General features: G+C 35.9%; 2 protein-coding genes across 4 annotated transcripts; one reads left to right on the top strand and one right to left on the bottom strand.

Annotated features, from left to right (window-relative positions):
* The first annotated feature begins 2,711 nt into the window (after positions 1–2,711).
* LOC143459961 (NADH dehydrogenase [ubiquinone] 1 beta subcomplex subunit 7-like) lies at positions 2,712–5,771 on the top strand. Its single transcript, XM_076957288.1, has 3 exons — positions 2,712–3,335; positions 5,202–5,370; positions 5,603–5,771. Exons 1-3 carry the CDS (start codon positions 3,173–3,175, stop codon positions 5,691–5,693), a joined length of 423 nt encoding a protein of 140 aa, XP_076813403.1. The 5' UTR covers positions 2,712–3,172; the 3' UTR covers positions 5,694–5,771.
* A 722-nt stretch (positions 5,772–6,493) lies between these two features.
* On the bottom strand, positions 6,494–9,998 carry LOC143459960 (holocytochrome c-type synthase-like). 3 transcript variants are annotated; one of them, XM_076957286.1, is made up of 7 exons: positions 8,357–9,998; positions 8,052–8,176; positions 7,780–7,934; positions 7,533–7,652; positions 7,373–7,459; positions 6,925–7,048; positions 6,494–6,818 (listed from the first exon to the last, which is right to left on the bottom strand). In XM_076957286.1, exons 2-7 carry the CDS (start codon positions 8,121–8,123, stop codon positions 6,591–6,593), a joined length of 786 nt encoding a protein of 261 aa, XP_076813401.1. In that variant the 5' UTR covers positions 8,124–8,176; positions 8,357–9,998; the 3' UTR covers positions 6,494–6,590. The 3 variants fall into 3 exon arrangements, with proteins under 3 accessions (XP_076813401.1, XP_076813402.1, XP_076813400.1); XM_076957287.1 differs by having other exon boundaries at positions 8,377–9,998; XM_076957285.1 differs by having other exon boundaries at positions 8,386–9,998.
* Positions 9,999–11,784: the final 1,786 nt, after the last annotated feature.

Genomic DNA, 11,784 nt, shown 5'->3' with positions numbered 1-11,784 from the left:
CAAAAAAATCTGGGCATAACTCTCAAAAAACTTGTATTCAGTGGCGGCTTTAAATTTGGGGGTATGGCGGTATGGCGTGACTTAAGTTTGGGGACCCTAAAATTACAGGACACGTAGCAATGTATCCAATAACATTGCAGTTTTAAACTACTAAAACGAAATAAACATGCAATGCAATTTAAATGTTGGGAAAATTAAAGGTTAAATTTAGGAAGCCTGCATTACAGTACATCTTATCAGACGGCCATTTGTATGACATCCTTTAAACCGGTTCAATATAATTTTATACTTTGCCATAAGGGGGTATTGGGCCATTGACCCCTCACAAACCCAGATTTATTGGGCAATATAGGATCTTTTGCGTTTTCATTCTCTTCCGTTTGTTGTATTTCCTTGTGTGCTACTACGTTGTATATATGTCAAGATTGTTGTATAAGGCTTTTCAAAAGTGTACACTAATTAAGTTGGTAGCTATTGAAAATAGGCATATAGAAATATGACAATACATTTCATTTCAAGGCATCTATGTAGGCCGTAGGGTAAAAATCAAAATTTTGCGTTTCGCGCATTTTGAGCGGAGCAAACACGGGGATTTTAGATCAAGTATTTTTAAAAACTTTTGGTCCCCTCTCAATGCAATCCTAAATATACACTTATCCCTGATATGAAGATGAAACCATCGTTCTTCTACTTTATTTCTTCATGCATGGGAAGTCGATTAAGCACAAACTTAATACAAATTTTTCCAAAGTTCAAAATCTTCTAGCTTTATCAAAACCGAGAGCTAAATAGAAAACTAACAGTATGCTTTCGAATAACAATTAACTTAACCCACGTCTCTCCTCCTTAATCTTGCTTATTGCGTTTGCTGTATTACGCAGAAGAAGTAGATGAAAAGCTGTATTTCTTATTAAGCTGAAACCACTTCTACATTTTTTGCTTTTTCGTTTTATCTCCACGGTTTTGGCCAATAAAATGGCAATGCTAAACAGTTTTTACGTTGAAACAAAAAATTTTTCGAGTGACTGGTTTACAAATACCATGAAAATATAAAAGCTAAAATGATTTGGTACAAAGCTTCTTTTCCTTCATTAATTGTTGTTGTGTTTGCATGTTCACCAACATTTAGCGGTTCTACGAAACTTCGTAAAGCCAGTTTTTCTTTGCTTCCCGCTCTCTTCCACCTTACGTTCACGAAATAGGCTATCAATGGGTCAGGGGCGTTTTGGTTATTTTGGCATTATATAGAGAGATTTAACAAACAACTTACTTCTAAAGTTTTTGAATTAGTTTAAAAAAAAATATAACTTATATATTCTTTTGATTTGAGCGATAAGGCGGCTTGTATATTATATAAACAAACTTTGTGATGGCAACATGATATTACGTCAACATACTGCAATAATTGCTTTTGGATAAATTTTGCAGTCGTAAACTATACACTACCGCATTTTGTGATGTGTATTACGAAACGGCTTTCTTATACTTTTGAAGTATGATTTCTGCTTTGTTACTTAAGTTGGTGTAATTAAAATTTTGAGTGTGTGTTAACGCTAAACTTGTGCCCCTATGTGAATTTCGTACGATACGGGCCTGTCCAAAGGTATAACAAAGGTAACAACACTTCTGGTTATCGAACATAGCACACGAGTATTTTCGAGCTGCTTTATTGCGAGGGTTAGAACCACTCGGTTACCGAGCCGACAACATCAATTTTGAAAGTTGTGTAAACGGTGTCCTGCCAAATTTGTTCCAATTACTGTGACGATAAAATATCACATAACTCACAAAAACCTTGAAAATTGCAGTCAGGTTCAGGAAAACCTAGAAAGGACAACATTAGTCTGCGGGAGTGCGTAGAAAAAGTAACAACACTAACTTACAAAGGCTTGGAAGTAACAACACTAACTTACAAAGGCTTGGAAGTAACAACACTAAATTTATCTAATCTGTACTAATTTGTTTATTTAAAATTAAATAAAGCAACTTTATAATCTATACTTGTAATCTGATTGATATTTCTCTTAATAGTTTCTTTTATTAAAATTTGGTATGATAATGTTTATCCTCGGACTGAGGAAGGTCTTTGCACATTTTATGTATGTGTTTATATATTTTCTATGTCTTTGCACGACTTAAGCCATAGAAATCTAACAACAACAACATTTTTCACAATTTGGCTTGTGACCTTCTTTCTGCTAAGATAATATTGTTACTTTGTGTCTTGGGCAAAGCATTGTAGTAATCGAACTTGCATGCCACTTGAAAATATTCAAAAAGTAATCCACTCATTGGCAAATATAAACGTTAAGCTGAGTAGACTTTGCGTTTTTGGTTTCTTTTTAAACTGATAGCAGCAAGTAAGTAGCTGCAGAACACAATGTTGTGCATGGCGTCTCGCTCTGGTAGGTACCACAAACGCAAAGTTACAGCGTGAGATCATATACCATTCAAACGAACATTTGGGTGAAGAAAAATTTAAACTACAACGTTACTTTGTTTTTTTTTGAAAAACTCAAGTGTGCAGAAAGATGCTAACCCAGCTTGTATCAATTAACAAATGCAGTTCTGACGTCACTATTGAGTGTTTCATTTGAATGCAAAGGTACTGTAATAATGCTATCATGATATTTTGCCCAAACCGGTAATAAAGAAATAAGGTTATCAGTTATCACACATGGGATAAGATTATTTTATTGGATTTTTCGTGCATTTACTCCCAGTTTATGGCCCCCTAAATTTTGTTCTGGGAACCAGTCAGTGGTTCCCACCTGATCCAGGCTGGGAGCGTACTGGTTTAAAATTATGTTTAAAAATTATCAACACTTAACTTTACAGGAGTTGCACACTCATAGGGGCGGGGAAACCCATCCCTAATACTACAGCACTATCCTGCTCCAGATTGGAAAGTTAAAATTTGCGCTTTATAATTGGAAAATTCCCCCACCAACACAATGAAACAATAGCTACCATATCATACACGCACTTATCAAACTTTCCAATCTGGAACTTGGGGGCTTATGCCTCAACCAATTTTTTTATACCTGAAAAACTTGTTCCTGATTTATGATAAAAAGAAAGAACTTTTTATGTAGTTCTGCTAGTGTAAAAAAATAAATTAATTTGCACGTTAGCTGGTCTAATTGTCACAAAATACATCGAATAATTACAAATGCATCTTTTTTATTTGCTTCAAATACTTACCAGAGTTTGCAGTATCAGGTATTCTGTAAGAATGGGTCCTGGAATATCAAGATACAGTGATATTAATGCTGAGCCTTTGCAGAACAAGCAAATATATGAGAAGTTTGAAGATCATACAAGACCAGTTCGAGGTATTGTTTGTTTCTGGTAGAGTATTTTGTCGTTGCTACTTCCAATTCAATGAAGCGGCATAATTCGTTATAATAAGATTTGTAGAATTCTGCAGTTTAAAGTGGAATCTCAGGTTTTATGCCTCACACAAATATGAAATTAATATCTGAATTTCATATACCGGTTTATATATCTGTATTATATTTTAACTACAGTAAAATCTCCTTCGTCTACTAATACCATATGTTTATAAAAAGAGTACAAGCTACAGCATATTTAGAAAGTACCATATTATATAAACATATGAAAACTTAATTATCAAACTTTTATATCCGTAGTTAAATAACTATACTGGCAAACACTGTTTGGCAAACTGATTCTTTATGTTTTCAGAAGTAAAATGGGTGAAATTAATAAAAAATAGGGAAGCAGGCGCCCATATTAATTTCCTCAAATAAATATTTTCAACAATCGCAAAACAATCAAACATTTTAGAAAAAACCACAAGACAATGTATTGTTGTATATATGGTACGGTAAATATTCGCGAACTTATTGCTTTGACAGAACTATTGAAGTTATGTTGAACCTAATCAATTCAAATTCTGTTGCTTGAGTATAAGAAAACACACTTTCAGAAGCTTTGAGAAATTTAGCTTAAATTATAGCAACTTTTTCATCAATTTTACTTCATTTTGTACCCCAATCTTTGCTAAATTGCTTAAACCTTCCAAAACATTCAGTGTTAATGGTGGCCGAATCATGTTAACCCGGTATATATATAGTAAAATAAAAGCAATATATAGGATGGTACTCTTGAGGTTAACTTTATTTTTGATTTTTCTACACGAGCTTTCGGAAACATAAACTTTCTTTTTCAGGTGTGTTAAGCAATCCAATTCAAAACAAACAGTTTTTGCTATAGCATGACTCTGGCATACTTGTCAGTCTTATTTTAATATTTATAGTTTTGTTGCTATGGTGGTCGCTTTGTGAAATTTTGAAAGAAATTTGTGTAGTTTTATAAAGGAATTTTGTTAATAACCTGTATAGTGTGTATACTAGCTTCTTTCAGAGCTGGGTACAAGCGCGCTTGTATTTTTTTGAGTGATCTCTAGAGCGACGCTCTTTTCTTGAAGAACAGAAACGTAACCACAAATGTGCTCTTTTTAAAGGTTGTTCATTCACTCATGATTGTTTGATATAAATGCTTTGTTTTTTAAGCTGATAATAATGACCAGTCCATGATAGAGAGGTTCACACAGAGTTGTCATCATAGTGTCATAATTTGCTTCACGTAGTCATTATTTTTATAATTTAACCGATGCTTTAAAAGTGAAAAATAATAAATTGTTTAATGTCGGCGTGTACAATTTTAGACGGTTCTTACTTGTCTGTTATTTGTGACAGGTATTACCAACATCAGAGTTCATGAAATTTCCTAACATTAATAACAAAAATAAGCAATTATTAAGCTACAGTTAGACACTTGTGTTTTGCAATGCAAACTTGCAACATACAAATTTGTCAAATGCGATTGGTTTTTGAAAATGCACCGGAGTGAAAATTTTTTTTAATCACTGAAAAGAGCGTGAGCGGCAAAACAAGCATGCCCTTTTTTGAGATAAAAGCGAAAGCACACGCGACACTTTTTTTTATTTGGGTAGCGAGAGTGTGAGCAACGTTGTTTTTTAAAACAGCGGTTACCCATCTCTGGCTTCTATACATATATAACTTTGCGAGTGAATGCTACAAAAATTATCTACATATCTTTGGTTCCATACAAGATAATTTCAAGAATAAACTTTATACTGTAAATATATAATTATGAACTTTATAATAAACACTTTACTAACAGAAGTTAAAGATTTTAATGATTTATGGCAGAAATGAAAGTTACCTCTGAAGAAATGGATCGGGCAAGGGTGCCGAGAGAAAGAAGGGATTACTGTGCCCATTTATGGTTGGGCTATTTAAAATGTAAAAGAGAATGGTTCCCAGAATTGTCACGTTGTGATGGCGTACTGCACGACTATAAGCACTGCAATGTAGATGAGTAAGTCTTTTTTTCTAAACATTATTTGGCTTTAAATAGGAATGTTTTGGTGTTGAAGTTACAGTGAAAACTCATTGACTCATACTTAACTTCATGTGTCCCCCAATAACTTGTGTTTATGCCTTTACCTTTCACGATTATTACCTACTTTGAATCACTTAAGTAATAATTAGTGGATCCAGTCCCTTTATATTCGAGTAAATTAGCATCCACTGAATTTGTTTTTATTCAGCATCAAACATAACATGATGGAATATGAAAGAACAAAACGCCTAATGGCTCGAGAGCGGAAGGCAATGGCTGAATCCATGGCAGAAGACTAGGAATGTGTTTCTGGATTATCTTTGCCTTTCAAATATTTATTTTTTATTCTTATCAACATGTTCTCCCAATGCCACCAATTCTTACTGTGTGTTCTCTTTTAGTGACTAAGTTAGTTGTCAGTTTGTAGCACCCAAACTAGATTGGTGCTTGTTAGGTTAAGTTCCTTACTTTCTCCATTTGTGTTCCAGCGTACAGCAGTTATATGTATGCCGTAGTTAGGAAATTAATGGTTGCCAATTTTTTTACTTTCAAGACAGATTGTGGACACTGGTAGCATTTGGTGTTGAGGTCATGTAGCGTTAGAACTCCTAACAACCGTGTACTCTGACAGCTATACATAACTCAATAATTCATGCATTATGGTACAACATGTCGGCTCAGTAGCCAAGTGGCTGGAGCACCGGGCTCGCAATAATGCGACCTGTGTTAGATACCTGGCGGCGCTTCCCTTAGGTAAGGCGTTAACGACACTTGCTCCTGTTTAGTGATTCCGGGAAACAGTTATATGTTGTGGCTGTATGATATCAAAATATGAAATAAACAGGTGACAACCTACCGTTGAGTAATTATCGACCGAATTTCCGTTAGTACAAGGTTGACTACCGTAGCATAATATACATCAGAACTTGCAACCTATTATGTTATACCTTTCCTATCCTACAATTTTTATTTCGGGCAAGGCTTGTTGGTAAAATATTTGAATGTGACAAATGTTTGTGTTGGAACACCATGTTTAAGAAAATATCAGTATGTAAGCAGGAAGGGTTTTGGAAGTTAGCAAATATCCACAATTGACGGCTCTAGTTTTTGTTTATTTTTATTGTGTGGTACAAAGCAAAAAAGAAAAAAATGCAAACATAAATCAAAATAAATACAGAACTATAAGGTATTAAGTATTATTTTTTGGCATGCATAGGGCACTCTGGTGGAACATCTGATGAGCCAAGTGTTTCGGCAGATGTTTGATTATTGTTGTTACTTGAAGTATGAGTCGTTATTGGTTCACCGGTGTGATACACTCTGCTGTTTGCTCCCATAGTGGGATTAAAATTTGTCCACCTCATATAGCATGCCTTCATCCGATCCCAAACAGCTCCAAATGAGTCGAACGCAGGCCGAACATCCTAAAGATCACATTATTTTGGACTAAATTTCTTCTCATAATTGTTTTACTGCAACTCATCAGTTACACACTTAGCTAATGATCATGTATCAAACAGCTAGTTTTACCAGTAATGTGAATTCGTGTGTATCAGGGTCCACTTTTCCACCATCGTAATAATCTATTATGTAACGAACATGTTTTCCACAGCGATCTACTATCCAGTCATGACGATCAAATGGCAATTGGTATCTAAAATGAAAGATATGCATCAATGGAAATTAACTTGAATGATGCAGTTCCTCTAAAATCTAAATTCATGTTTTCTGGGTGATGAAGATGGTGTCCTCAATGCCAAGATACATATGAATTATCTACAGTATTTAGACTTAAGAGGACGCATAATGTGCATCTTGTAGCAGTTTGAATACCTTGAAGTGGTACAATCACAGAAATACGAATTCATGTATGACAGTTTGGCAAAACGTTCGATTTTATGTTAACACATACAAATGAAATCAGATGCCTAAGTGCACGTGTTTAAACAACAACAATTTTCAACTTATTATCACATACCCCATCCAGCTTCTTACTCTAGCCCTGGGTGAAAATTCTTTTGCTTTCCCGCCAAACTTTAGCAGCTTTGGACCGTCTGGGCATTCCCTGTTATAAACAACAACAGTGTTTGCATGAACTGCTTTCAAAGTTATACAGCACCAAAAATTAAAGATCTGACCTGCAATGAAATGCTTCCCATCTCAGTACTTCCTGCCAAGCCTGTTCGTTATTTGCGTTATGAATTGTCACTATGTTTTCAAGATCGCTGGATTCTGGTTCATCCTCCTTCCATCTCCATCTGGTAAGTCAATAAAATAAGAACAACATAAAAGTTGCCACCACAATTTTGTACCCATTTGTGCCAAATCAATAAAATGTTTGAAAATGCCAGTATTTGACACAATTAAGAGGTATCCTTTTCTCACCCTTTACGTAGCATAGCATTCCAAAACATTTGCTCGGATGGGTAAACCCATGTTTCTCCTTCCTTTGTATTAGCTTTTGGAATTGTTGATTTAACACGTGAAGTAGATAATGTGAACGGTTGGTCGGGTGAAGGCTGCTGATTGGGAGGAGGCATCTAAAAGAAATTTAACAAAAATCAATGATTTAAAGCTTTTTCAGTATAAGTCCTATTCAATTTTCCAAGCTGGCAAGCGGTCACAGCAGAGTTTATTGGTATGTTAAGGAAAAGTACCATATTTTGCGGATCAATATCTTCTGCTTTATTCATGGGACACTGACTAGGGGAGTTTTCTCCTTGTGACATAGGACATTCACTCACATATGAAGCAGAAGTTGTGTTGTCGATTGAGGTGTTTCCTGCAATACAAATTTTAATTAACATGCATTTTCATAGGACTATTATTGGCATACCAACCAAGAATGACTACTAAAATATCAATAGTTGGCTATTTACAGATATTATATGAATCTAAACCAACATTTATTATCCTCAACTTTACACAATAACTGGAATTGCTACAGAATGTCTGATTCTACCTTCACAATAACTGAAGCACCTTATTCACCTGAAGATGCTTGCACATTTCCTTGTGATGATGAGTTGCCCATATTTATGGTTACGTGTCAATTACAAACCGACAGACTCTTCTATTTATATACTGTATAGCTATAGTCCCATTAGTCTGATAGTGAAAAACACGGGCATGGCGGGTTACCAGTGATATTGGTACACTTTTTAATACTGATTTTGGTACAAGATTTTTTCTTCCCTCCGTAATTCTCTTGCTCTCATTTTTTGTTTGCTTCTTCTCATGCGCCATGCCTATTTCTTTGTTTTCACTGACGGCGTTTCATTCTAATGCCATGAGGAACTTTTGGACATAAATACTGTAAAACAATGAACTTATACCAACATTATGCTATTTAGACCAGATGTCTAGTACCTAGACATAAGAATAAACTGTAAAAAACGAGACCACATCTTATCATCATTTTGGCACGTTGTTGTATGTATGTTTCTTTAGTTTTTTTACAAAAGCATGTCCCAAATTTTCTAGACGCCTGGTCAAGATGGAATAATTTTTGCTTATGTCCATTGTTTTACATATCATACAATATTTATGCATGAAGTTACCACATGGCACCAGAACGAAATGTCTGCTGTCAGTGAAAACAAAGAAATAGATGGTGCGTGAGAAAACAGAAAAAACAAGTGAAGGATGGAGGGAATATCACTGTTAACTTGCCATGCCTATGCTTTCCACTATCAGACTAATGGGACCATAGCTATATATAAATCTAGCAAACACAAAATACCTACTAAAATAAGCACATTTTCCACTAAATGTTTCAATGCAAATAAAACTTGCAGGTGTATAAAGAAAAGTATCAGATCGGCTCGGTAGCTGAGTGGTTTGAGCGCCGACCTCGCCATAAATGTGGCTCATGTTCGTTACCCCGTGCCCAGTGACACCATACCGTTGTAATGCTTTTGAACAAAACATTAATGAAACTTTCTCCTATTCAGAGAACCTGGTAGACAGGTAACCAGAGCTCGAGCGATGCGAAATCATCGACAGGTTTAAGTCGTGCAAAGACTTTCTTCAGTCCGAGGATAAACATACCATACCGTCACACTGAACAGTAACAACTTAAGCAAAAAGTCATTTTTTTGAAAGTTTATGACATTACGGTATTAGATAAGACAGGGATTGTGGTTCCAGACCGGAGGTTCACGAAAGGTGGCACAGGGTGTCCGTGAGTTCTAGCCTACTTTAAATCCCATAAATAACTTGAGACCGATATTAGATTACCCGTATAGGCCTAAGTAATCTACGGGTATACTGTAGCAATTTTGAAATTGGTTCGTTAGTGAGAAATGCAGCTAAGGGTTCACAAGTGGTAAAGCGTTAGGAACCAATTGGTCGGTTCCAGCAGTGCTCTTACGCCCATATCACCTTAATTATGTAGCCTAGGCTAGGCCTATTCACTATTGCACAGGCGACATGTACCGGTAATTTATACTCATGAATACTCAATCCAAAAATGGGTCTAGAGACGTGGTCTTGAATGCTGACAAGTATCATAGAAAATTCATCTGCTTTTTTCGCACTGAAGTATATAGGCAGATACAAGCATATGGTGTAGTAGGACCGGTACCTCGCTGAGGCGCTGACAGGTTATCATTGCGCATGAATGAAGTCATGCGTTACCATGTTGGCGTGTTGTGTAAGAACAAGGTCACAGAGCCAATTGCTTGGCCATTACGGTTTGGTGGAAAAACACAAATTGCTCAGTTTAAGTTATACTTAATTTTTTACGAGTGAATGATATTATATTTTAAATTATGTAAAATTTTGAATATAAATTGTTACATCAAAAACTGTGGTCTGGGCAAGCTTAAAACCCATGCGAGCGATGCAACTGCATTCGACCCAGTACTTTTCGGGGACGCGCACTGCTTGCACCAAAACAAAACAATAGTAATAATTATATCAATCATCAAAACACAATAATCCAAGTGTTTTTCTGACATTTTCTGAAAAAATGTTGTGGTAAAAATATATTTCACAGTTTTGCTGGGAGATGATATGCGCTGTGGATATTGGCGTCCTGCCATAAACAGCACACTACACCGATTATGACGTCAAACCAATATAACGTCTTCAGACATGGACAGAGAAAATTTGAGAATTAAGATAATCGGGTTGAATCGCTTTAGAGAACGAACTGATGCGATAATAGGGTGTGCTTGGGTTACCATTTCTGTATTGGTAGGATTTCAGTTGTAATGTGCTTGGGAAAACATAAATGTTGCTTGCTCTTGTTCAATAGTTCTGGTGAGCAGTTCCCATTTCGAGCAATAAGCTACCATATGAAAAGCAAAACAAAATCAAATAAAAACGTGTATTGATAGGTCCTTACTCAAAGACTAACTTGGTAACCAGGATTCGAGTGATCTGCGGAATTAGCCTATCCTTGAGTTTATGTCGTGCAAAAACTTTTCGGAGTGCGAAGGTAAGATATCATGCCAAATAAATTACCAAGTTCGTATATATCACCAAGTTTATATAGCCTACCCTATTAGGCTTCAGCCTCCTACCTTGAACGGATCGATCTGATGGGCCTAACGTCTGTGATATGCACGGTGTAGCGTCAAACAGGAGACGCTGTAACCAGCAATCTTATGAAGTCGAAAGCTTATACCTTTTTCAAGAATATCTCTGGTAGGCCTATAAGTTACAAAGTTGTCCTTCATGCTGTAGGAGAAACGAGATCATTAAAATAAACTGACCAGATCGTTTGATTTACATTTATTTGAGGTTTGGCCATAAGAATAGGTGGGCAGTACCGCGGTTCTATAGTACCGAATTACTATACCGCGCTACTTTTTCAGTACCGGTACCGTCGGTACTTTTGGAAAAAATACCGAATTACTTTTTTCAAGAAATTTAGTCAGTCCCGGTACTCAGTACTTTTTACGTGATAATTTCAAAATTTTAACAAGTTTTCAAAAATACATGTTAATTAATCATCAATACTAATTTTAGCATTTGTTGATCTCTTTTAATCTAAAACTGTAAAGTAATATTGCAAGCGATTTACGTCACATATGTTTTGACCTCGAGTAACCTTTACTGGGGGCATAATTACAGCAAACATTGCATTTGCAGCAGCATCTTTTACACATAAAGTACCGGTACCTAGCCTTATTTGAAGGTATTGGGCACAAGATAAACGACAAGAAAGGAAGCTTGCAAAAGAAACTCGAGCTGGAGTAAAACAGGTAAAATGAAAATTAGTAAAATTTGAATCTGAGTAAAACTTCAAATGCGATTCGTATGTAGCGGTTGGCGTCAAGTCATATTTAAAACACCACAGTGAGACCAATTGTGTCGTCGCACGCTGTAGATCAGGGTGGCAACGGCTTTGCACCCAACGTAATTGCACACGTTCGGGCTGTG

Source organism: Clavelina lepadiformis, chromosome 5, assembly GCF_947623445.1.
Source record: "Clavelina lepadiformis chromosome 5, kaClaLepa1.1, whole genome shotgun sequence".
NCBI lineage: Eukaryota > Metazoa > Chordata > Ascidiacea > Aplousobranchia > Clavelinidae > Clavelina > Clavelina lepadiformis.
Note: the sequence above shows the minus strand (reverse complement) of the source record. Positions and strands in the feature narration are given on the sequence as shown.